We start from the raw sequence: 27,515 nt of genomic DNA, 5'->3' as shown, positions 1-27,515 counted from the left end.
AGATGAAAGGGCTCTTTTCTACCAAACAAACTTATCTGTAGATCTGAGATGTCCCTGGTGCTGCACTAATAGAGAAGATGGCTCCAGTAAGAGCAAAGCCTCAGGTATTATGAATTCTTCCCACATGTCAGAAACACATGAAGGTGTGATACAGCCCCCCACTCCCCTCCCTACTCCCTTTTTATTTAGTCTCATCACCTTTCTTGGTGCTTCAAGTCACTTAGCCTCCTGGCATGGTAACAGCAGTCTAAACAAATAAGTGGGTTTGCATCTCATTGTTGTAATTAAAAGCCCCACAAAAAAAAAAAAAATCCAAAACCACCCTCGGCCAACAAGAGGAGAGAGCATTCCCCTTGGGTTTGCATTTTTTAATACAATGGAAATAAATCTCATGTAATGTACCATAACACGACAAGGGAATGGCTTCTTAACAAATACTCATTTGAAACTGTGCCCAGACTCCGTGCATGCTAAGATCTATTTCTTGAAACAGTGTTCCAGCAAAACTGATTACTAATTCCAAAACTCAAATTAAAATTAACAGAGCTTGAAGGCTGGGTCTGACACACGCTCCCTCTCTTCTGACAGAGAACAAGAGCTTTTAGCATGTGTGTGTGTGTGTTTAATTACGTTGTTTAACATATCAGGATTAAATTAGCAACCAGACTGAGGAAAGTAACACACTTAACCATGATTCCCTTGCAGGAATATCTTCATCACCACAGACACATGAGCTCTGCAGCCACCCATGCCCCTCTGCAGGCAGTCCATGGGGTCAGGACCTGGCTAGCAGTGTCCTGGCAGCTCCAGCAGGTTCTGATGGTCACCTCTTTTGGAGCAGCATCCTGAATCCTGGCCACAGCTCTCCCATGGGTGCATCAGCAACAGCAAAGATCACAAAAGCTGTTCAAGCTGAATATTGCCTGCTTGGCTGGGGAGCTTCTTACTGTCACTGACCTCGAGAGCCAGAAAGGCTTTCAAGGGACAGAGTTATAATGGAATGGGTATCAGAGATGCTGCCCTTGGACTGCTCCCTGCCACCAGATGCCAGGAGAGAGGGAGGGATTTTAAATTCTCACAAAAGCTGGTTCAGACTTATTGTCAAACTCTAAAGGAAAGAAAAGAGACTGCCACTCAGCTAAGGAAAGAAATTATTTTTCAGAAGGAGGTAAACATTCAGGAGGGGCTAAACAAACATGTACTTAGTCCTGGGATCTCCTCCTACACATTTACTTACCTGAAATGGAGAAGGGAAATCACACACAACTTTGCACCTTCTGCCCTTTTTTGGTTCCTCTTCCTTCTCAGCAGGGGGACATCCGTGTTGTCTGTCCCTTAGAGGGACAAACAGCAAAGAATGAGGAAGAGAAGGTAAGCAGAGAAAAAGCTACAGACAGAAGGATAAAGAGAGATGAAGTGATGCAGGGATGGGAAGGAAAGAGGAGTCTCCAAGCATAGCAGGGCAAAAAGGTTGGTGGGTCCTGCAGAATCCATGAGGGAACCCCAAACAGCCACAATTCTCTGCACTGAACATCTGAACAGGCAGCAGTGAAGGTGTGTCCTGCCTCCCTCCAGCTCTCATTCAGGAAAGACGTCAAGCCACGACTATAATCAGGTACTCAGTGGTGGCAAATGCTACTGACTGCTAATTACACTTCCCATAAAGATTTATGTCAGTACAGACCTCATTTCCTTCAATGGCTTTGGTATTTTTCACAGAGTAGAAAGTAGAAATAGACAATTAGAAACCATGTGCACTTCACAGTAGAACTTTCTCCTCTCTACTGATTTTCTCAAAACATTTCCATTGTACATTGGCTTAGTTCAGTTTCTGTACTTTAGAAAGAACAACTAATTTTCTCAATCACAATGAAGAGTACCAAAAGAGTCAAAAAGCCAGCAGCCCTTCTTCCCCTGTTTCCTCTCAAACACTCCAGACTATCAAGCTATATTTCATCTCCCCATAACACTCAATATATGCTACAGTAATGCCAGCACTCTTTCCTCTAAGATCCTGTCATTCATGTACTCGAAGCACTGTAAAAACTTCAGGGGCTCAGCTCCAGAATTATCTTATATTGAAGCAAAGTGTGAGTTCATTTTCTTTCCTAGAATTCAGAAGAAAAAACAAACGACAGAGTCAGCATCCTCCTGCAGAGACAGCAAGCTGAGGAGGCAGTGCAGGGACCAGAACGTGGGCGTCCTGAACCCCAGATGGACAGCAGCTCCTTGGACACACCATGTGCAACATCCTTGAGTACACAGAAAATCCAAGCCAAAGCCAGGCACTCTGGCTACCCTCCAGGAGATTACTTTCCCAGTGGCATCTTGCACGACCTCCTGCTCCAAACAGCTTGTGAAGTACTCCCTTCTGGCTATTTATTAAGTCAATTTTCGTCTTGTTTTGCATGTACAGCATAGGACAGTTCCAGATACCTTTTTTCCACCTCATTTAACAGCAGCCTACAGTAACTATAGCATCCTCCTCATCCTAGAATCTCTACTCCCACTTGATCCAATTACTTCTGACAACTTACTGTTTTTACAAAGGAGGCTCCTTCTAGGATGGCAAATCCTTCTTTTCTTTCCCTCCAGGTAACATTAAGGACAGGGACTCTAATTTATTCTGTCCCTCCAAGGCAAATCCCTCTCAATGTGTCTGTGGTGCTTTTCCAGCCCTGTTACTTGCATTTCACCTGCTTCATCCCGTGCTAAACAAAAGAGCAAAGGGGTGTTTTTTACCTGCAGTGCCTCGGGCGTGACTCCAGCCAACCCCAAGAGAGACAGGAGGGCTGGCACTGTCCCTGCTCTGCTATATAGGGAAGCTTTGCCACGCCTTGAGCAAACGTAACCCAGCTGAAGTTCAACAGCCAATCTGGCTTGGGTGCAATGGTTTCACACAGATATCACACCATGAGGATACACATGTATGTAGATATGCACACACACACTTCTATCAGCCATGCACACTGAATTGTCTATCTACATTTGTGGACAGCATCCCGTGGCCAACTGTGGCTTCAGCTGCAGTTATTCTTACAGGAAAACAGGTTTATTTGCACCCCTCATCTGTTTTCCTCCTCCTCAAAGCACCAGGAAATGCAGTAATCATTCTGGATCCAGGCACAGCCTGGCAGGACTCAGCACAAGACAAGTTATCAGAGGTGCGTGTCATTCTTTCTGCAGCAGTAAAAGCACCAGATATTTTTAGGCCAATGCCTGTTAACATTTATGCTGGGCTCTTACTAAAATTCCACATCAGTTCACTTGGGCAGCTCATTTCCTCCAGGACTGCCTGAGGTAATATCCTTTTATTTAGGAGGGGACTGGCCTCCATTATCCTAAAGCCCAAAGACAAATAATTAAAGAGTATCTAGCAAAAATATGGAAACATTTATTCCTGGAAGACCAAACTGAGATAGTCTAAAGAGGCCCAAAATTGAAGGGAACGTGGGCAGCACATTGTCAGGGACACATTCCCTGGCAGCAATCCTAAGTGTACTCCTACAGCCTGCAAACATATCTTTGAGTGAGAGTCCTGATGTACAGCCACCCAAACAAGAGACAACGATGGTACCTTGCAACAAAGCAAACCACCAGCACCCTGGGCTGACAAGTGGGTCAATGCAGGGGACCCTTCCCCTCACACAGTACTTTTGAGATGGTATCTGCAGTGCTATGCCCAGTTTGGGGCTGTCCAGTGTAGTTGGGGCACTGAAGTGCAGCAAGTTCAGCAGAAACCCCCCAGGATGGTCAGGAGCACTAAATGTGAGAGAAGAGAGAAAGAGCTTGTCTGCTTAGCCAGGAGGGACACCTAATTGCCCTCTCCCACTATCCAAAAAGTTCCAGAGCAGGTGGAGACAGGCTGTTCTTGAAGGTGTACAGCAGATGGGCAGAGGCAACAGGCACAAGGAGCAGCAAGGATGGAGACAAAAAAGGTCTTCAGAGTGGCTCAGCCCAGGCACAGGTGACCAGAGAGCCTGGAGCATCTCCACCCTTGGAGATATTCAGGTGGACAAGGACATAAGCAGCACCACCTAACTCAGAAGCCAACCTGCTTTGAGTTGGAGTGGGACTCAAAGACCCAAGGAATTACCCTCTCATTTTCAAGTTACCACAGATTGCTCATGGAAAGAAAAGTTACTCTGCAGTGAATGTTCATGAAGTTTACCTTGGGGATTAACAGAAAAACTTATCAATCTACAGTTCTTTACTTATCCAAAGTAATCCTACAATCACCTGGGCTCAGGAATTTCCCAGAACAAGACTTTCTGTCTGGTCTGCACTCTCTTTGGGCTGGGGTGCTAACAGTTCACACAGCAGCTGGTTCCTAGGAACTGTGGGAGAGGAGAACATAAAAGTGCTCATGAAAAGACAGTTTATCTTCTTCATCATATAGTGTTTACTGTAGTTTTGTGGGTCTGAAAGCTGGGTACTGCACTCTGCCTGCTCATGTTCAAGGGCTTTCATTTCCTCATGAGATCCCAGCATTAAGCAAACTCTAATAGGAAATGCATCCACGTAAATTAGAGCAAAATCTGCCTCAGAGGGCAAACCAGGTGCAGTTTTCCTTTAAGAGCTGTTTTCCATAACCACTACATAAATAAAAGCTGATTGCACCAGAAGCAGGGAGCAAAGATCTCCTTCATTGCAGCAGAGGAGCTGTGAGGTGATAAATGCCATAGCTGCTGGCTGCTCTGACAGCACTCGTGCTGCTAATCGCCTCCTCTCTGGGGAAACTGCAGGTATATCCCCCTCCAGGTATGGGGATTCATTGTCTGGAACTGATACCTCTGCTTAAATGGTGGATTAGCATGATTTAAGAAATATTCCTTGCAAAGTTGATTAGAAATCCCCATCACCAGCCTGGCAGGAGATTTCAGTTATTGCAGCATGAGCCCATTTTGAGATTGTCAGCTTTTCTGCAGAAGGCTGTATTGATGTGTCCATTTTCACAGGAGCTCCAGAGAAGGAAACCCAGAAGGCTGAGGGATTTATGTGCAGTAATGAGCCTTGGGATTATTTGCTATCCTAAGTGTCTGTGGAAACCTGCAAGAAAAAAAAAAACAAAACCAAAAACAACAAAACCCCCTAAAAAACCCAGAAGGATTTGAGCAAAAAGCACAGAGCTGTGCACTGGGAGAGCAGGGGTGTTTTCTTCCAGTGGTACCCTGTGAGATTGTGACAACTGCCAACAATTCCCCTGCATTAAAGTTTGCTTTGCAGAGCAGGGATGTGAATCCATCTAAGGGTAGGTGTGCAGTTTAATCTACTAATGAACAGGAGGATCACTGAAAAATCCAAACTGCTTCTGCTGGTAAAGCCCAAATAAAGGAGGGACCCTTAACTTAGGACCAACAGCTTCCTCTTTCACTGGGTACTGGCACCAGAGAGCAAAACCCAACAAGTGCTGTTGAACCCAAGTTTTCTGTGAAGCCAACATGGCTTGTGAGGTCTCAGCTGTAACCACAGATTTTTGGCATGACAGATTCTTGGAATTTAGTGAATCTTTATTCTTCTCTATCCTGGGATAAAAATACACCAAAAAGATTGCACAGCACAGGGGCTCTTTTAAAATAGATTTTAAACTAAATACATATATCTCCTCTTTGCCTGGCTTTCCTGAGGGAAGGCTGTTGTTCTGGATGGATGTCATGGTCTAACTGCAGCTGTCAGCTCACTCACTCCCCCACCACCACATCAGCAAGATAACTGGAAGAGTAAAAGAAAAAACTCATGTGCTAAGGACAAGACACCTCAAAAGGCAGAGCAAAAGCCATGTGCACAAGGAAGGCAAACCAAGGAATTAGTTCCCTGCTTCCCACGGGCAGGCAGGTGTTCAGCCATCTCCTGGGAAGAGAGGCTCCATCACACACAGCAGTTACTGGGAAATGAGTAACTCCTAACATCTCCTTCTTCTTCCCCAGCTTTCTATGCTGAGCCCAATGTCCTGTGCTGTGCAGTGTCCCTTTGGTCAGTGGGGGTCAGCTGTCCTGGCTCTGTCCCTCCCAGCTCCTTGTGCACCCCCAGCCCCTCACTGCTGGCTGAGGAGCAGAGAGGGCCTTGGCTGTGTGCAAGCACTGCTGAACAACAGCAAAAACATCTCTGTTATCAGCACTGATTTCAGCACAAACCCAAACTACAGCCCCACACCAGAGCTCTAACCCAGTTAAAACCAGCACAGTGGCCAGCAGCATGTCTGAAGCAGCCAGTTCTGCATCCCCTTCCAAGGCTGTCTGGGGAGGAGCTGCATCACTTTGCCCAAGTACCAGTGAAGCCTTGGTCTCAAGGAAGGGAACTCTCCTCACTCCACCCACAGAGCTTCTGCACTGAAGTATTAAGACTGTTATTTTTTTTGCAGCATTTCAGGCATATGTCTTAATTTCTTTCTTCTGCTGCTCTTACCCCTGTGAAGATCACACTCTTTTTAGCAGAAAGGCTCCTAATTTACACCATGGCAAATAAAAGAAACAGGCTAGGAAATTTTCCAGGGTGGTGAACACAAATAGGTTTTGTGTGAAAGAGGAATCATCCTTCAATCATTGTCACATTTGCTGCAGTGATTGGGCATCCCACTGTTTTTGCACTGTGGGACTAATGTAAGAATACTATCAATCCATTTAATTTCCTCATTCATAATTTTGTATATGGGTCAAGTGTTACCATTTATTTGCTTCTCTTACACAAGATGCAGGGAAGCTATGATTAATATTAATCATAAACAAGCTCCTTTGCTCTGTGTTTATGCACTTCTATTTCTGGCAGGACTTGCCCTTCTAAAACATAAACTTTTATGACTGTAAAAACTATCAGGCAAGTAACAAAGTCCTACTTCAGCATCTGTTTTTACCCAATCCTCACCCACGAGCTGCTCCTCAGTGCAAATTCACCACGAGCTGCAGCACTTTTGCCATCTTCACATAAGCATCATTTTGCTCATAAATGAAGTACAAGTGTTGCCAGAGTGAAATGTGGCAGCTGCTTAACAGTACATAATGAATCCACAGAGCTAGATCCTACTGCCACTTGGGGGAGGGGGGATTTGGTTTGAAAAATATCTCTCTCCAGAGTCCTATTTTTAGAAGAAATATCCACCGACTTCAGAACCACCGTGGGAATTCTTTGAGAATAAAAATAAAAATAAAAATAAAAAAAAAAAAGGCAGCCTGCTACTGACACCCATATTAGCACTAGAATTTCCTAGTGGAATATTTTTCCTTCAGAAAAATGCAATTCTGTCAAACATGAAAGACACTGACAATGAATTTTCACCATGAGAAAGACACAAACATTTCAATAACGCCATCGGGCTCCATTCTGATTTTGCAATAGTTGCAACTTTTGCTTATGAAAACCCCATCACTTCAGGCTCATCTCTGCATTATCCAGAAGGTTTAACACTGCAATGTAAAAAAGAATTTCAAGTTCTATTGCTATAACTCTCTGCATTTGGTCTCACATTATTTTTAAGAATGTGATTTCCCAGGAAATTTTGGACTTTGTTTCTCATTTGAATGAGGAACAGAATATGACAGCACTTTCAATGCTGAATCTCTACAAAACCTCTACAAAAGTTTGGCCCCTCAGCAGCCAGCAGTGAAACTCTCCTTGGGAATAAACCCATCCTATAACCTGGATTGTCCTTGCAAGTGACAGGGAATCCCACCTGGTGACAGCACTGCTGCTTTGCTTTACCAAACCTTGCTACACCTGTTTGGAAAGGCAAGGGAAGGAGCACCTTTATTCCTCTCCCCTTGGTGGCCCTCATCTATCTCTTCATAAGCAGCTTTTGGGTCCCAGAGACAGTGGAAGCTCCATCAAAATGCTAATATGCTCCATCAACATACTAGCCCTTATTTGGCATTTCTGCCTCCAGCCTCGTTCAAGCCCTGTGGGTAGGAGAAAATTTATTTCACGCCTTTTTGTTTTGTTTTTGTCTTGGTGCGAACAGATTGTGACGGTCTCACATTTGTTTGTTTTCCAGAAACATTCCTGCCATCCTCTAAAGGAGAATCCTTGGCCTGCAGCTCGTTCTGACAGCTCACTAAAAGCATTTGGGGTTCCCAGCCCTCGCCTCAGTCTCTGCTGACCCCTGACACGCACTGTGCAGCACAGCTTCCTCTCCCTTGACATTTTGCCATTTGTAAGCTGCCAACAAGGGTGCCCTGCTGCCATTCCACCTCTCCTCCTCCCCCCCACAAGACATCCAACACCTGGAGGAATTGAGGGCTGCCACTTGATCCCAGCTCCTCTGAGATTCCATGTCCTTTCTCACATATGCAAAACCTGAAAATGGGGTTAATATCCAAATCAGAGCAGAGGGATCTGAAGGTAAATTATGGCAAACCCTAATACTGTCACAGGGGAATTAAGCCATGACTTGGATGGAGGTCACAGATGTGACACCCTGTCCTTGTCCTCTAAGAAGTGCTGGTGGAGCTTCTCCCCACACAGTGACTGTGCTGTAATATCTGACAGTGCTGGCCATTGTTTGAACACACTGGTTAAACAAAATACAGATAATGGCATAGGACGAGAAATTGAATTAATCTCTCAGACTAACAACTCCATCACCAAATTCATGTAAATTTAAAATATCAGAAAAACCAGGAATTGTATGTTTTTGATGACTTCAGCTTCATCTTCCCTTGATCCAACAGAGATGACCTCTCCTAAAGCAGCAGCACCCAAGCATGCACACCTGCAAGGTACCAAGGCAGTTTAAAAGAAAAGGCTGTCTTGAAAGTGGATGTGAGATACCTACAGACCTGATGGCAATGTCAGAAAAAAATTGTGTTCACCTCAGTTGTGTTGTTAGGTAAGAGTGGTACAGATCTTTTCTGCCTTCTGGGCAGGACAGCAGGCAGCTCTCCTTGCAGCCCCAGGATCATGCTGCATTTCCCTGGAATACACAGGGTACCTACACCAGCTGCTTCTCCTCTGAAAAAAAGCAGCCCACACTTTGTACCCACTCATCAGAGTAGGTACAAACCAAGAGTCCCAGAGTGGGGCCAAACTCATTTGGTCTCTCTAAGAATTATTTTGGCCAAGAGAAGACTCACATCACAGCTTTTCTAATAGCATCAGCACTTACCAACATCACAGGATTGGAGAGTGAAAAACCTCAAAGAGCCTAAAGCATCACCAGCCTGAGTTTTCTCATTCTGATGACCTTATAGCCAGATGCATCTGAGCTTGCCCACCTGACTGACACAAGTAAAGCTCAGCCCATAAAAAAGGCTGTTCATCTTAGTCTGGAGACTATATCTATTCAGCCCAAAACCAAAGGAGAATAATGACCTCGGATTTGAAAGGCATAGGAAGGGTGACAAATCCATGGAGAAAAGCTCCAGACAGAAGTGGTCTCCTCCAGTAATTGAAACAGTTTTGCTGCTGAGGCGTGCTGTCAAGAGAGGAAGGGAATAAAAGCAACAAGAAGATCTTGTATAGAAAGAGTTCAGGATGAACTTTTAATAACTGTACAGACTTGGGGTGAGAGAGTATTTTTCCTTTGCAGTATGGCTCTGGTGGGTACTCTAGGTGGTGAAAGACTGAATCCCATGTGAGCTGAAGGAGAAGCAAAGAGCAAGTGGTGAAGCTGTAGAGCACAAGTGGAAAATCTGAGGCACAGAGCTGAGTGGTGCAGTCATCCTGAGCATCACAGCATCAGGACTCAGCTTGGGTTCAAAGGTACAAATCCCTGATGGAGAAAGCTGCTCTCCCCAGATTCTGCTTCCCAAGAGCTGTGTGGGGCCAGCTGTGTGCATGGACTGATGGACCAGCAGCTCCCTTGAAAGGAAAGGGTTTGTGTGCCCTGCTGTCCTGTTCCTCCACTGCCACAGCCTTTCCCAGGCTGACCCTGCACTGTGACTGTCCCACACTGTGCTGGCAGCAGCTCCAGCCCTGAGCTCTTTGTCAGGATGAAAGGCTCCTCTCAGAGCTGCACGGTGTGCTTTGATAACAGGGCTGCTCTCTTTGCTCTGCTCTATCAGTACATGCAAAAATGAGGATTGGTACTCGATCTGAGGCATTAATTAAATACCTTAAATAGCTAGATAAGGCACTCAGCTAGGGCTCAGAGCATGGAGAGGGAGATGCCAGTGCAGAGAACAGCACATGGTCCCTAGTGAATGGTTCTGCACTGATTATCTGTATTCTACAATGTATTAAGGAAGCACATCAGACACTGCCTTTAACTTGTCCAGCCAAACTGCACTACATCTCTAAATGCTTCCTTCTTCTGGGGGAGGAGGAAGAGAAGAACTAAACTCACTGATTCAATGGTCAAACACAGGAGGTTATGGGTAACAGTCACAGGATAGAAACAGGGCCAAAATATACAAGACTATAAAAAGAAGGGCAGAGCCTCAGGTCATTTACAGAGGATGACTTCTGTGAAAATTATTCCATCCAGTAAAAAAGTATAAAATGCAAGGTAATGCCAAGAGGGAAGAGGGACAGTAGAAGAGGACAAGGCTCAGCAAGACCAGCCCTAAGGTGAGACAGACTTGGAAGTGACTGCTTCCCATTGAGGTGAGAAGAACTGGCACAATACCATGCTGGGAGAGTAAAGATAAACTGGAAAACAACATGGTAGTGCTTCAATTCCTGGTGCATTCTTAATCTTAACTTTTTTTTTTTTTCTGAGACAGAACTTGTTAATTGCAAATTTGGTGAGCTTTTTAGAAAATCCTAGACTAAATCACTGTATCAACATTAATATAAGAGAGGGTTTAAGATGGAGCCAGAGCTGAATGAGCAGCAGTCACATCCCCCCCTCAGCCTTCCTGGTGAGAAAAGTCTTGTCCCTCTCCCAGACATCTGATTTCCTCCAGCCACAGGGAGATGCAGAAAGGGAATGAGAGTAGAACAGAGCTGAATGAAGCAGCTCTTCTGACTCACTAATGGAAAAAGCAACACAAATCTAGCAACTCCCAGGAGCTAATCAGGGACCTTGACTCTGCCACAGTGAACCATCAAAAATTTGTTCTCCAGAGCAAAAAGATGAGACACTTTGAACATAAAAACAAGCTGTGCTGGGATCTCTATGTACTGTCATTTATCTTTTTTTTTTACCAATATGGGATAAGACTTTGGGGCAATACTGAATCAAGCCCCTTGTTTACTGCATCCAGGAGAAAACTCTGTCGAAGCAATTGGGTGATGTGCTAAAATGAAGACTAAGCCTTTTGTCTCCTGCAGTCTGAATTTCAATTACTGTGCCTGTTGCAGCACACTGAGACCAGGCCTCAGTAGCCATTAGCTGAAGAATCAACCTGTAATGTGTTTGACCCACCATGTGCCCCAGTGAGTGACAGAGAATGGTATTGAGCAGGAAATACCGCGGGCTGTGATGGATCGGATTCCGAGAACAAAGAATTACCTTCCTCTTCCCCCCTCTCTTTATATCCTCCTGCCAAAGCACTGGGGATGGTCCTATTAACTATGGGCAACACAGAGCATTGCAGCACCTCTGGAGGAAATCACAAAGATGGGTTTTGCACTAAATAACTGGCCTGTCAGAGAAAGAGAGAGGGAAGAGACATCACTGCATCGCTGGGAGACAAAAACTGAAAAATAGCCCATCCTGCAGCTTCTTTGGGGCCACAGATTTACTGTGTGTGTACAGTGCCTCACACAGTAAGACTTTGATCCTTTGACTGGATCTTCAAAGACCTCTGTAATCCAAACAGTAAGAACAAACAATTATTCCGTGTCAGGATGAGGAGTGATTAAAATCATTTCACTGTATTTTAACTATTGGGTATGTAAAAACACAAGGAAGTTTCACAATAGTTAATCTTTAATTTTTTTTTTATTTTAACAGACTTCATAAATCTCTGGGCATTTTCTTAATGAGCATGGTTATGAGCTGTGGAAAAGCCAATTGATTATAATAAAAATTATGTATTATGAAGATTTCTGTGCCTTGGTTCTACTTGTGTTACCTGGTCAGCAACACAGGCCACAGAGCTCCAATGCACATACAGTCACTTTATGTAACTCCCCCTCCTATTAAGTACACATGTTCACCTTTATTTGCCCCTACCTCTGGTGGCAGCTCAGAGGCAGCTTAGACCCTCTTATCTCAATCAACAGGGAGCAGGAAGAGCAAAAATTTTACTGGTGAAACATTCACAGAGGGACAATCTAAAGCAAAATCAGAAACCATTTAGTTGCAAAATTAATTCCTATTTATAACTCAAGAGTCCATCTCAGAAAAACACCTGAAAAATCTTGTTTCTCTAACCAGGGATTAGCACAAGACTGGGATTTCTGAATAAAACCATGCCCAAGTGCCTGCTGGCTCCAGGATCTAACCCAAAGACTTTGAAAGAATACTCCAAAAACTTCAGGGTAGCCTGGAGCACATCTTCTGAGACAGACAAGGCAGCAGCACCCTAGCCCTGCCTGGGGGTCAACAGCCACATCATGAACAAGCCACAAACACTGGGGTTTCACCCCTACCACTAAATACCACAGGAGATGCCAGTGGCCATGTGCCCATAACACAAACTTATTTTCTGCCCTAAAGAGGGCATCTGATCCAGGCTGGAGGGGATGGGCATCTGCAAACTGCCATTGGTAAATAAACCTTTTGGGGTTACTTTCAGACCTGAAGAAAAGCCCAGATGCCTTTTTCCTTTCATTTGCATCTATGATGACAGCTTTAACACAAGATGCCACATCACACCTGCATCTGTTCAAGGCCACTTATTAAAAATTGTGTCAAAAGTGCTTGAAAAGTAAATACTTGCAGTGACCAGGTCCACTGACTCTCCCTGCTGACTATTACCTGGGGTTGGGTTCCTGGTGGAACAAGCTGGGAGTCACCAAAACACAATCTGTTGACTCCTGCTGCTGTCATTGTCTGAGGTAGGCGTTGGAGATTTGACTCACACTTGCATCTGTTTATTCTTGATGGAATAAACCACCCACAAACACCCTCAAGCTGCCCTGTGGGCAGCACTGCCCCAGGCTCACACACCAGCACCTTTGGTTTCACAGAAAGTTACACCAGGTATGAACTTCACCCTTGCACCCTTGATTCTATTCTCTCTTCCTGATTTTACTGGCAATAATATATTCAAAAGTAGTGTTCTAAGAAAATATTTCAGTCACAAAAAAATAGGCACAGAAAACACATTTCACATTGTGTAGCATGAGTCACTAAAAATAGATGGAGTTTCTATCATTTGGGTGAAAACTCACAAAATTTTCACATCAACAGCCCAGTGCAATGTCCAGCCTGTAGCTAATGAAATGCAGAAAGCTTCCCTTTATTAGAGAAGGCAATCATACCAAAACAAATCATCCCCTTTCACATGTGTCTTTTTCTGGTATAATGGAAGATACAATAAAAGAGGTGCTGATAGCTTTACTCAGGGTTTTTCTGCAAGATACTCAGATATGGCAAGGAATTGTACAGATCAAAAAGCCATCCTTTCAGAAGAAGCTGGGGGAAAGTTCACTGATATTGTTTGTCAATAAGCAGCCAAGAGCTGATCCTTCCCAGCTCTGGATAATATTCTTAAGGCACAGGCCAACTACTAAGAATTTTAATGGCTTATTATTTTTAGTAGTACAAAACATTTTAAGGTCACACTCATTTTTAGTCACAAAATAGAAGCACATCAAGCACCACAATGCATTCAGACCAGCTAATCAACACATCAGCACAGCCAGGATTTTGAATCTCAAATACCTCACTTTGAGGTGCTCTCAGACTGAAAAATTCATAAATCAGAAATGACTAATGGCTGCATTCAGCAAATAATTCCAGACAGCGACTGCATTTGAGAAGCCCTCAATCTGTCCATGTGGAGACCAGCAATGGTAAGAGGAGGTGACTTTGCTTGTCCTTCTCTGGCAAATATGTTACTCTTAGGAAGCCCCAGTTATTTGGCCCCCAAGAAACCATCCCTGAGGAGTTGTGTCCAGTTCAAGGTATGCTCTTGGCAATAATAGCAGCTGCCCTGCAGGAACCCTCAGGAAGAAGTCTGCAGAAGTTATCATATTTATTAAAAAAGAACGACAAATCTCTGTCACTCCATCCCTGTGGTCCATTCCCTTCAGGAAAAGAAACATCTGCTCCTGCAGTGGTTGGCTGCTGTCTCCACTGAAATGCATGCATGGCTGTAACAAAGCATTGTGAGGATTTAAAATTAAATATGCTATGAGATGGAAACCAGGCAGAGCTGCAGGGTGATCACAAACCCTCTGTCCCACTTCCTGACCACACAGAAAGGCTTCCATTTGGGTGTCTGTCGTTGGATACTGCTGGGAACCAGGGAAAAAGCAGCCTTGAAGCCTCAGGCTGCACAAGGACAAGAAATGATAACAATGATTACTGGAGATGTGATGTTTTGCAGAAAGCATGTTTTCAAAGAGGTGTTGCCTTCTTGGACCAATGAGCCTTTTCTATTCTGTTTTGCACGAACTACCCTATATAACTGCAGTGTTTCTTTAAATAAAGCTCTCTCTTTTGCTTCTCCATTGCATGGGGAACTATGATGCATTATCCTTTCCACCAGTCCTATAGCCAAAATGCAACAGGTGTCCCCCCCTACTCCTTCTCTATATCAGGCTGGGACGAGGTGCTGCAGGCACTGGAGCAAAAAAAGCCCCAGGAAAAAAATGTGGAAAATATTTTCCAGGAAAAAAAATATGCTTTTTTTTTTCCTTTTTTTGGGGTTGTTTTGTTCAGAGCTTCTCTCCACTGGTAGAATTCTGTGAGGCTCCAGGGCAAATCACTCACACCACAGTCAGGGCACACCGAAGACAGAGGGCTTTCACTGGTGTTCAATGTAATTGCTAGCATTTATCACTTTAATAGCCTAATGAAGGTGAGATGTAATTAGAAAGGGTGTCAACTGGAATATGGAGTTTGTTTTACAATCACCTGTACAGTGGGTAACCACTGGCACAGAACAGTGCAGTTTATAAAGCTGGTAATATGTGGCATAAATGTTCATCACTGGGTGACTTAAAGTGACCTAAAGCCACGATCTGTAATTGCTGCCTTTCCTCCTAAGCACTTGAAACAAACACAAAAAGGTTGAGCTTTTCCAGCCAATGAAGATGGTTTATGTCCAGGAAACTGAGCCCATATAACTGTCACCTCATCATCATTCCCACTTGCAGAGTGATCAGCACTGATTTTGCTTGAGTGAGTTTTGTCTGTGTAAGCAAGCTCAAATGAATGCAACAACCATAAGTACTCCCAGCAGGGCCATTGCAAAAAAAAAAAAAAAAAAAAAGGCTTGAAAAAGCTCCAGAAGCATGCACAAAAAGCTTTCTCATCACATGTACAAAAAAAAAAAAAAAAAAATTTGAAAGAAAAAAAGGCAAATTAACTTTAACTAAGTTCAAGAAATTCAAGAATTTATTTTTAACTAAGAATTAAAACCAATTCAAGAAGTTATTTTTTCTCTCTGTTTTATTCAAAATAAGTGTTTGGGTAAAGTGAATTTTATGCATTTGGCAGGATGGCTGACCCTTGTTTAAGGCAGAATGTCTTAAGGCAGAAGAACGCTTCTCCTGGATAAGAACCTCCTGCTGCTAAATAGATACCAGGGCTGGTTGCTTGATGGATATTGTGCAGTAATGATGCTGATGGTGCTGTTAGCAGACAGCTCCACGCTGAATGGGAGACCTGAGAGGCACAGTCAGGAGCCTCCCGAGCCCAACAAGCACAGCACAAAGTGTGACTCTCCTTAAAGAGCTAATCCTGCTTCTGAATAAGAAAACGCAGTTGTAATTTGTGTAATCTCTCCAGGTTAATGGAAGAGTGATTACTTCTGGGAAACAAGCCCTTTCCTCTCAGCAGAACAGAAATGCAGACTTTGGTCCTGACCTGATATCATGAGTGTACCCCAGCCCTGGCAGCTTTTCCAGGTATCACAGATGTAGGATTAACAAATAACCTGGTGCACTGCCCCCCTCTGACATTATCTCATTTGAGCCTAAAGCCCTGCTGTAGGATGAAAACACTATTTAATATTTGCCCCAGATGGGAGGAAGCACTCAGATCTTCCAGAAACATCACCCTAATAGCCATGAACTGAATCCCTTTCTGCATGAGGTGACCAGCTACAGTGCTTTTGAAGAGTGGTCACACCAGTCTGCCTCCTGACACACAGCCCCAGCCTGGTCTTCATTTCCTAAACAACGTGCCTGTCACCTCCAGGTGCACTTATTGTCATGATGGCATATAAATTGAGTTTATGAAGCTCCTTAAAATTCAGGTTGAGACCTTATTCTGTATTTCCTGTACTTTGTGTAGCCATCTGAAGCTACAGAAAAAGGACATTAAAAAGAAACATTTCAGAGAGGCACCATTTTGCAGGTCACCTTGCAGGGTTTTAGGTGCCTTCACAAAGAAGAGGAATTAGCTCAGATACACCCATTCCTGTGGTCAGGTGGGCACAGCTTCTTGATATTACACAGACACCCCATACATCAGCAGAGGGTGCCCCAACAGGTGGGATCCTGCTCTAATGTGGAGGCCATGGGATGACAGTGATGGCTCAGAGAAAGTGATGCTGCTAATTGCAGCAATTAAACAGTAATGACATAATTAATGCAAAAATCATGCATGGCTCGAATCCAAGCTATTGCAGTGCAAGAGGTATTCATCACACCTAGATGAAAATCATTCCTGTGGAGATGGTATCATATCTGCTTTTATGACTTGATCAGGGATAATGGTTATGGGAAATTCAGGGAACAGTGACAGCAGTAGAAGCAGCTGATGGGAATGGCAATGAAACACAAAAGGACTTTAAATGTGAATGGACAAATTGAACACTGAAGGTGAAGAGAACTGAAAAAGTCTTGTTGCAGCAAGACCCTCCAGATCCATGGCCCAGCCCAAGACGTCTCACAGAGCAAGACGCAAAGATGGGCTTCAGCTGCAAATAAGATTCAACTCAATGGACATTTGGTATTTCCAAGTGCCAGATAATGAGGAACAGGAAAGTCAACTAGTTCATTTTTCTTTTTACAAATCAACTTTTGATGAAGAGCATGTTTAAAAATCAACATTAACTCTACATAATCTACATCCTGCATTTGTAGTTAGTAAATTCACAAATCCCTAATCTGAGAAATTAAATAATTTAAAATTACATGAAATGTTAAGAAATTTCTGTAATATTGCTTAAACCTCAGAAATCAGGTATTCCCAGATGGCTGATAAAAACAGGTGAAAAAATTAGTCTGATGTATTTGCTCCATCCCTGACTCAGCTCTCAGTCCATTCTGCAGTTCTAAATTTTTAAAATCCACTTTGTCACATTTCAAGCGCCATTAGGAGGACATGTTAAAAATATGGCTGATAAGGCCTCATAAATTGCAAAGAAAAGATTTTTTTGGTGATGTTCAAAGCCAATTGTGGCAGCCCACAGTCCAGTCACGGTCTCATCACACAGAGGGCTGTGCCCAGGAATTCTTTCCCACATTTAGACCAGAAGATTGTTGCTGTGATTGCTGTTTGACTATTCAGCAAGAACAGAACTGCAAAATATAAGAGTTCCTTGACCATGCTATAGGTTTAGAGTATTGTATGTTTGTTGGTCCAGAAATATCCTGGATTTGCAAAGTTAGACTGAAAACATGGCCAGCCCCAAGCCTTTCCCACAAATCCAGCCTGAAATATTACTACATTAAGTGGTAGTTCACTTGAACTGTATTATTTATGCTTCCATACTGGGTTTCTTAATGTGGCAATGAATTAAACCAAAATGTTCACTGTGACATTTTACTGATTGATCTTCTTATGGACAAAGGCATTGGGCTTGAGGAGAAAGGACTGAGCAATCACTGAGCTGAAAGTATATGCAGTGCATATTGGAAAGCAGAGCTGCTTTCAGAGGGTGTTGCACCCTGTCCCACAAGCATCCACTTTTAACCAATCTTTCTGTGCTGAACCCAGAATGCTTTCTCTGGTTTCTTTCTTCATGGGAGTGAAGCCACCAGGGAGGTTTTGAGAGTCAAAATTAGCATATGGTGAACAGCTTTGTCCTCCAGTAGCTTCAAGCACTTGGGTTTATTAGTCTGTAGCTAAACACAGGAAGCCCTGAGGTCCAGTAAAGCAGACTGTGTATTTGTGTTCAGGCAACACAATGTATTGGCCATTTGGCTTTATGAACATACCTTGTTTGGTGTCTAAGGAGGAGTGATGGTTTTCCATTTAGACTGTGGAGTCTACTGCTTATTAATAATAAATACACTCCTGACACTGTTAAATGATAGCCTGCTTCTAATAAACCCCATGCTGATCCCTGTGTTGGTGAGAGTGGGTAATTCATCTTCCTGGGCTGCTGAAACTTTAGCTGAGATTACAGAGACGACACGAATCAGACACGATCAGCATGTCCCCTGCTGCTTTGCTCATTTTCTCCCCATAACAAAATGCTGGCTAGTTTTCTTTTCACATTGCAGATCTTGTTATTAGTTGATTGTGTTATTAATCGCTCCTAAGGCTTGGGAGGCCTTTTCCAGGCACATCCATAAGGGATCCACATAGTCTACAGCAAAACACGTCCCTGTACTTTCATGCTCACACTTCTCCCAGGCTACTTGATATCAAGTTGTAATCCCTTTGTGTTACTGAGTAGAGCCTGCAGCCACACTCTGAATACACAAGAATGAACTGAGAGCTCCAATTTTTCCCTTGATTTGCTACCAGAAAGAAAGAGTGGAAAAAAAAATAAAAAGAAGAAGAAGAAGAAAGAAAAAAATCTTATTATCCTCAAATCTAATTACAGCCTCAATAGCTCCTGAGGATTTGGCTTCATGAAGTGGTTCATAAAACCTTCCTTGTCATTATGCCCACTAACACCCTTTGGTCTCATGCACTGATAAGGGCTGTGTGAGTAATTTTAAATTAGCTGATAATATGCCAACAACTGCAGGATGCTCCAGGCACAGCTCGCTCCTTGGGGTCCCACCAAAGGTAACTGTGCTGGGACTGGAGCAGGGATGTCATACCAGGCAGGGAAGGTGCAGCACACCCAGGGGACACAGCCCTGCACTCCTGAGCATGCAGGACACCTGAGAGAGCAAGCAGAGCTCTGAACTCTCCATTGCCTCACATTAAGGCAGCCCAGTCCCTTCCTGCACATCTGCACCCACCACTGCTGCCATCATTATTAGACACAAAAAGCTGAAGTCAGGTTAAGAATGTGCTCTTTTTCTTTCCCCAGTCCAGTAACTTCTTACAAAATTCAGTTGAGGCACCACAGATTTTTCCTTTCCCTTCTGGATGCTTGTGTTCTCAACTGCCTTTAATTACTGTGATACATGAACATGGCACCTTTCATTTCACAGCTACCTACAGCCAAACCCACAGATTTGCTTTCTGCCATCAAAAGCAACAAGCCCAGTTGTGAATGTCACCCTGCTCCCTGCAGAACAACCAGTGCTTGCTCCAAGCCTGGTCCATCACAGCCTTCTCCCCCTAAAGACTCATGGACAACCTGAGTTGGCATTTCTTGCTAGGAATCCATCTGCTGCTGTTTGGAGAAACTTCCCAGTGCTCCTGAGCCAAGCTGACACTTGTGCTGAGGGAAAACAGCAACACAGGACCCACAGAATGTACCCAGTGTTAGAACTGGAGCTGACAACCTTGTGCTAAGGGAAAAGAAGAGATGGCTCCAGCCCAGAGCTGCAAATCCACCTATATCTTCAACACCACTGTAGTTTCCCAAGCCCTGATACCTTTTAGGTACCCTAAAATTAGATGCTAGCACACATCAGAGATACCTATTACAAAAGGCCAAGACTCTGGGAGAAGGGAAGGAGGAAAAAGTGGTGGGTTTGTCATGTTTATCTTTTTTTCCTCGCTGCTTTTCCCTTTAAAGCATACTTTCTGTAGGTTGGCTGCCACACTACCTAAACAATCAGGAACCAACTGAGGAGCAGACTGGAAGGACTGAAACAGACAGAAGATCCAAGACACCAAATCTATCCAGAAAGAAAAGAAAGCCACATAATGACCCTTCAAAGCCACTACAGTGGGAGCAGTTTAGCATCTTATTTACAAGGCCAGTCCCTCAAAGTAGGTAAAAGCTGCCTACTTGCCCTGCTTATATGCTCAGTGTTAACACCACCAGGCCTCCCTAGTCTCTGTAATATGATTGGGGAATATGATACACCTGTCCTGAATTAAAGGAGATAGGTTTATCTCATTTCAGAGCCAACTCACGGATGGGTGGAGATCAGATCAGCCGCAAGAAATTATTTTTATTGTGTGACTTGTAACTCACAGTAGGGTGAAAACGTCTTCAAAGGTGATCTCATGCACTCTGAGGGATATCTTCTTATCTCTAATGTAGTTTATACAAACCAGATTGGTTTTTGCTTCAAACAGCTTTCCGTAGAAGAAAATCAATTTCAAGATGCAATGAGTGTGATCCTTCACGCTGAGGATCCACTGCAAACACAGCAATGCACACCCTGGCAGCACACAGCTGCAGGGACAGGACAGGCCATGCCTGTTATCCACACATGGGCCGTGTCCAAATCAAGGTTTCACATCCAGGGCACTGAATAATCCACTGCCTCTCTAATAACAGCTCCATTAGCAGAAGTGAAAGTATGTTGTGACCAGATAAGCAAATTCCTTTCGCTGTGGTGTTCTGGGGCAGCCATTTCAAGCACTGGATCAGCTATCAGTCAAAATAAATCCCCTCAGAAAGTGCAGGGTGCTGATCTGAGATCCACCCAGGCTCTCTGTACCCCTGGGTGCAGGTGTTTTAATGCTCAAATCATCTGAATTTCCTTGGTTACTCCCCAGCCTCACACCTCCACATCTTGTGAACCCACCCACCTTGCCCTCCACCAGCTCCAGTGTCAGGCAGTGCTTCCCACCACTGCCAAACCTCCAGGAAACCTCCTTTCCACCTTGCCTTCTGCACAGCCCTGCCCAGATCAGCTTCCCAAGGATTAGTAAGGAGGGGATAGCAGCATCAGTGTGAGGATTAGAAGTGCTCTCTCCCAACACCACATGTTCCTCTGCTTCTGGTGAGATGATCCTTGCTGCACATCCTTGTCAGTGCCTTGGCAGCTGGAGTCCAGTAAAATTTGTAAAAGCCATCTAAATTGTGTGGGCTTAGGCCAAGAGAGTCATAGCTAATGTTAGTAATACCCTTGGATCTGGCTGTGACTACACACAGGCTTTGGGTCTGACTGCATTTAGAGAAAACAATCATCTCTGGTACACAGTATAGGCTGGATGTCCATGGGGATGATCCAGGAATTGTCAGCAGGATCAGAATTCATGAAAACTGCTCAAAGTGTTTGTAACACTGACTCTTCTGAAAACATTTCAAACACCAGAACAACACTACAGCACCAGGATGCCAATCTCCATTAGAAGAGGCTCTCACAACTGCTCCAAAGCCCAAAAGGAGGCAGGGTTTTTATCTGTCTGCTGCAGAGACACAGACAGGTGGATCAGCAGGTGTCTCCATGGCCAGAGTTAGGACCACACAGTGCATGTTTAACACCTGCCACAAGCACAGCCTGGGCCACAGCAGCAGGGCAGAGGCTTGTGTTCCTTCAGAAAGCTGCAGACTGGGGGGACTTTGTTCAGCTGCTGTGTTATAAACTTGTCCCTGTGGTGCAACTTTTAAGTCACTAGGGCTCTAAAAAATAACCCTAAATACTGACTTGCAAGACTCCCAAGCCTTTCACCCTGGGAACAGTCCCAATTTCGCAATACCACTCTTTTATTACATCTATCAGGTTACATACAAGCTTTCAGTGCTCCTTCTCCTTTTTTTCCTCTTTGGTTGGATGGCTGGTTGGTTTTACAACTGAATTTAACCCTTGTGCAGTAGCAATACCTTGTCTGGACATGTTTTCATGTAAATCACAGGAAAATGAGAGACATCACTCATTGTGATGGACAGATGATAGTTATTACACAACTGCTTATGCAAAACCCAGCCCTGAAACCCAGTCATGACCTCTTCCGTACATCCCACAGAACCAGTCTGGGCTTCTCTGGTGCCCAAGTAGTATCAGAGAAAGCATAACAGCCCTCAGCACCACAAAAGAAGCATTCTTACCTGCACATTCTTGTGTTGCTTTTTTGTCAGCTTTGTGCTAAAATGCAGCTCCATTCGAAACTTAATTAGACTCAGTTGGAGAGGCAGTAGCTTGCAACAGGTTTTTATTCTTACAGGGTTCTGAAGGCACTTCCAGTGAGAAACAGAACAGTGGACATTGGCAAAACATCCATAAATCTGGAAAAATGCCACTGGATTTCAGCATGTAAGTCTCAACATAAGCTGGACACCCATACCAGGCTTCCTTTAACTCTCCAGCCATGTAAAGCAGCTGCAATTAACACTGGTGCTGGACTGACCATTCAAAATTAATTTAGGCAGAACATTAATGAGCAGCATTTCTTCTGTTGTTTCTGTGAAACCTGCTTGACTTTGCTTCTTTTACCCTTTCTACAAACAATGCTAACCCCCAGCTTTTCACTGAAGCTTTTAAAACCTGAAATGTGAGCAGTGCAGATTGCACTGCAGAGCTGTGATCAGAGCCTGAGCCACAAGGAACACCAGCCTGTTACAGCACAGACCCTGCTTTGCTTTGGGCACTGGGGTGGGCTGACCCTGCCTGGCAGCTCAGCCCCTACTCCCTCCCTGCCCAACAGGATGGGAGAAAGAATCTGAAGAGCTATAGTGAGAAAAATTTGTGAGTCAAGACAGTCATGAAGGAAAAAGAAATTGAACAACCCCCAGAACAACCAAGTGGTGCAAAGGCAGTCAGTCACCACTTGCAGGCTGATGCCCAGCCAGGCAGAGACCTCCTGGGCAGAACTCCCCCAGTTTTACCTCTGAGTGTCACATTATATGGGATGAGATGTGTCTTTGGTCAGTTGGGAGCGGTCCCAGCTGTCCCCCCTCCCAATCCTCTCCCCCAGCCCCTGACTGCCCACAGGGGCAGCAGAGTGAGAGATGAAGAGGCACAGCAATAACTAAAACATTGTTGTGTGCTATCAACACTGTTTTGGTCACCAGTCTAAACCACAGAACCTTACAGGCTGTTACAAAGAAAATTAACTCCATCTGAACCAGACCCTGTACAGGCAGGTAAAAAGGGTCCATGGAGACTGCCAGTCCAGTACTGCTGGAATTGCATGCAACAAAAACTAATCCTTGGCTTCTTCTCTCTTCAAGACACTCAGTCTTCATTAACATTCTGGGAAACTGTGGAAAGGAAATTAGGTGAACTATCCCAAGCCACTCCTAGAAGCAGAAGAAGGGATTTAGCACTCAGGGCTGTGCTTGTCTTGACCCACCACCAGCTCTCATCCACCAGTCCCATTTTGCTGTTGCATTGCTAGATAAACAAAGATCTTTGAATTCAGTTTCCACTTCTTCACCACTAAATCACCACCTCAACATGTTGTAACCTGAGGTTCTGTGCAGAGATGATTTGTGTTGTGACCTTATGGTACTGCACTGGTATGGAGGGAAGATGAGCACAAGACACCTAGAGATCACACAAGGACTGCAAGACTTCTCCAGCCCTAATAAAATCAGACAGATTTTTTTCTCATTGGAACATGGATCTCCTTTGAGAGGGAGGGGAAGTGCTCTTTTTTGTCTTTTTCTGGTATGTTTTGGGGTTTGGGGTTTTTTTTTTTTTTGGATAGCCTTAGTTGCCTCTCTAAAACCCAGTAGTAGTTCTAGCCTTGAGTTTCCTGCTCTGAATCCAATTTTCCCAAGGCACAAGAAGTGACTTACCTGGAGATCATAAAGGCTGTCACAAAGCTCAACAGGCAGGATTAGAATCATATTTTCTACTTTATCTTATATTCTTTCAAGTCAGTGAAAAATATTACCAAAAAAGCATTCCTACCAAATGACACAGAGGCTTAAGAAGCATTGGCAAGGGAGCCCATCTAGATCCCAATCAGTCACATTGTACCTGTTCACAGCATGATAATAATTTGTCTAGGCATTGAAAATACACAAAGCAAGAAAATTCATCTATTTTCAGTGTATTTTAATAAATGAAACAAACCTGAAGGTACAAGTTTGATTTCAGCAGCATGTTAACCTTTTCCCTGACACAATGGAAGGTCTCTCTGCAGGGGTGTTAAGCAGATTTCCTAAATGCCATATTGGGGTTAACTCTGGAGACTGCCAGACCACTGCCAGCTTTATATAAAGCTCCCCAGGAGTCAGGCTGATACTCCCAGGCTTCTCTGAAAACACTGCTGATCCATAGGGATAATCTCATTTCCTGGACCATGAAATAAGCTGTAGCCTAAGGGCTACAGCTGATGGCTCTGTGAGACACAGTCACCAGTTTGACAAGTGCTGCTGTCCCAGGTCTGTGAGGTACATGGTGGCTTTTGGGCCTGCAAGAGACTTAGCTGACCTTGGCTGCTGCTCTCTGGTAGGGGACACCATGCCTGATGCCCCCCTCACCACCCTGCCTTCCATTGTCCCCAGATATGTTCACAGTGATCCCTTAGCACGTTTTGGAATAGGAGGGGGTTGCTTTAGCATTTGTGTTTCCCAAAAGGTAGGAGCTGATCAAACAGCTCCTTCCTAGAACACATCCCTGCAGGTCCCAGGGTCCATGTGCCCAAGCACACACACATATGCAGTGAGGTAGCTGTTTCTGCTAAGGCTAAGAGCAGTTCAGAGAGCTTTGGCTGTCAGGAGAACAGAGATTTTCAGCTTTGGTGGAAAAGAGTAAAGCTAGATAGGCCTGAGGTCCTGCTCAGAGTGTACCTGCCAGGTGCTGAACTTCAAAACCCATGGCAAGTTGTTCAGCAATCTGAATTTTCAGAATGGAATTGCCAGCTGCTGGGCAGTGCCAGGCTGTGGGCACAGAACAGGTGTGAATGTGTTAAGTTCCAAGCCCTTGGGAAGCTGCCTTCCCTTGTAAACACTAGACAGGGAATTACTACCCCTTGCCTGTCATCACCATTGTGAAAAGTAGAAGTGATATGTCCCTGTTCAATTAAAAAGAAGCCCAAGGTCACTGCCCTCCTTTGTGAAATGGGTCCATTCCATTTGAAGGGCTCCCCTTTGTTTCCTGCACCGAGTGGTGGCAGGGAAACAATGCCACCTCCCACCATGAAATGACAGCTTGCCCCAGCCCTTTCATAACAGAAGCCCTTGAGGCTGGCACCAAGGGAGCTTGATGAGGTTAGTAATCACTGCAGCACATGAAAAGCATTTTGCACTGCGACCTTTAGCACATAAAGAGTTCTGCTTCTAAAGCCAGGAAGATTTAAACACATGGCTTTCTCCCAGCACTGAGGGAGGAGAAACTGAGGCAGTAAAATCCTGAAAGCCAGCTATTTATTCAAGAAGGGATGCTGAGAGCACTTGAAGGCTTAAAGCTTATGGTATTTCACCTGCAGTTTGCAGCACAGGAAACAAAGGATAGGACTTTCACTAAATCCTAGCATTTTCAGACAGAAATGATGTATTTTTTTTCAAGTCACACTGACAGTCCTATGAAAGTTCTCTTTGGGAGTCATTACTAGACAAGAGCTGTGTGCACAGCTCTTGGTGATGCACAGCCTGTTACCTGTGGCTGTAGTGACAGCTGCCATGAAAGACAAGCTGGAAAGGACCTTCCAGTCTTCTATTCCTCCCTCCTGAGGTGGTCTGTCCTACTCTCCTTAGGCAGTCACCTCACTCCCACACACGACATGATCTCTGGTAAAAGACTTCTCTCCAAAAGCTGAGGAAGTAATTTCTGCTGCACTTTTGAGAACCTTTTCTTCAGTACTTTACACTGTGGGCTACAAGGAAACTGGGAAGCAAACCCAGGTAATATCCCTTTTTCTTTCTTGGAGCAGCCTCTAATTTTGATTAAAAATCAAACCTTCACCGTTCCATCAGTAGCAGCTTTTTATGGGAGTCCCTTCATGTGTAGTTTGGAAATTGGGAAACAAATATGACACAATTACCTTCAATTACCAAAAATATTACTTTTATAGAAAAGTGAAAATTTGAATTAGTCCAGATCTGAAGCAGAGCAGTGAGAGACACATAGCAAAATTTTACGGGAGTTTTCAGTGATCCATGGCCTTCAGAGAGGAGAAAAAAATCACATTACTGCCTTTCCTCCCAGCTTGACAGAAATTTATATCCTTTAATCCCATGCAGTGAATCCTCTGTTTGCTTGGGCTTTGGAGATTCAACAAGCACTGTGTGCAGTTAGCACAGAGCAGGATTCCCCATCACTGTTCTGATCCTGGCCACAGCCATCAAGGACTGCTCTGCCTCTGTATACACACCATGGACGTGGATCAGGTACCAATTCAAATGTGCAACACAGCTCAACCCATGTGGTCTGCAGAAGACAGAAACATCCACAGCAAAGTGCAAAAATGATTCACTGTCTTCCACTTGGTCCCCGGCAATGTTTCAGAGCATCCCTTGGTACATCCCACCTCGTGCACCCCCCTCAACCCCCAGGAGCTACTGAGGTGCTTGTTTTGCTCAGCCTGTCTCCTTTAGGCATTCAAGGCTCTTCTACCTGCATTTCCAGGGAGATTAATGAATGCTGTGCATGCTGAAGTTCTGTACAGCCCATTGCAAGACCTCCCAGTACCCCTCTAAAACATTTCAAGCTTGTTTCTCTGCCATCCCTCCTCCTTGAGCACCAACAGGCCAACACCAGCTGCATGCCTGGCAGCCAACATCCGCTGTTCCACCTGGAGTGCGGTGTCCCATGTTTATTTGAGTGATTCTCCTCCTGTGCCACAGGGACCCCCAGGGTTTGGGTTTCAGCCCCATCCGGCACATCTCATCCGCGTCCCGTCCTCCAGCAGGTCAGGACATCACCATGTCCCAGCGCTGGCTCATGGCTGTGCTCTCACAGGGGTTGATCACCAGCTCTTTGATGCTCTCGTTGGTGTCCCCCACGCTCTCGGTGTCCAAGCAGAAGCGGGAAGCGATGTGCTCAAGGTGTGACCCGACTTTGCCCCAGCGCTGAGGGACACACACATGGGAGACACAGTGAACAAGCTTCCTCCCCACTTATCTGCACTGTTCCAGCATCAAGGGGACAGCTGTCACCAAGCCCTTGTGGCCTGATGCTGTCCCCAAACAAGATCCCCAAACCCACACCAAGCACAGCACACGCTGAGCATTTTTCCCATCAGAAGCACATTCACTTAACTCGGCCTCTTCCTGGCTTCAGGAAGATAATATATTACTAACAGCTTTTTCCCCAGGTCACTGGTTCAAATGCCAGCTCAGTGATTAACTGCAGGGAAATGTTAGCATCTGCTGCCTGACTGGCAGCCCGTGTGAACTAAATTGCCAGTTTGGGTTTGACTTCTGCATTGAAGTATCCAGATCACCACCCTCACTAATAGACATCCTTATCAACACACTCATTTAAGAGGCAAAGGGCTCAACAGGCCAGAGCCTGTGCTCCCAAATTGACTGTGCTTCCCAGATGAAGTCAGAGCACAGGCCATTTTATGTGCAGTAATATTGTGATGAAAGAAAGGG

General features: G+C 44.6%; 2 protein-coding genes across 6 annotated transcripts in view; both read right to left on the bottom strand.

The window, feature by feature from the left end:
• CAPN13 (calpain 13) overlaps positions 1-2,773 on the bottom strand; it is a 47,227-nt gene extending 44,454 nt beyond the window's left edge. For all 5 annotated transcript variants that reach the window (XR_008840160.1, XM_056488130.1, XM_056488131.1 and 2 more), the window contains exon 1: positions 2,743-2,773. The gene's annotated coding sequence lies outside the window, so the exon portion shown is untranslated. The remainder of the gene's footprint in view (positions 1-2,742) is intronic.
• A 21,240-nt stretch (positions 2,774-24,013) lies between these two features.
• GALNT14 (polypeptide N-acetylgalactosaminyltransferase 14) overlaps positions 24,014-27,515 on the bottom strand; it is a 92,414-nt gene continuing 88,912 nt past the window's right edge. The window contains exon 15 of the mRNA XM_056488598.1: positions 24,014-26,987. Coding sequence (XP_056344573.1) covers positions 26,829-26,987 — 159 coding nt within the window. The 3' untranslated portion in view covers positions 24,014-26,828. The remainder of the gene's footprint in view (positions 26,988-27,515) is intronic.

The sequence above is a fragment of the Oenanthe melanoleuca genome, chromosome 3 (genome assembly GCF_029582105.1).
Source record: "Oenanthe melanoleuca isolate GR-GAL-2019-014 chromosome 3, OMel1.0, whole genome shotgun sequence".
In the NCBI taxonomy this organism is placed as follows: domain Eukaryota; kingdom Metazoa; phylum Chordata; class Aves; order Passeriformes; family Muscicapidae; genus Oenanthe; species Oenanthe melanoleuca.
The sequence above is the reverse complement of the archived record's forward strand: the minus strand, read 5'-3'. Positions and strand labels throughout refer to the sequence as shown.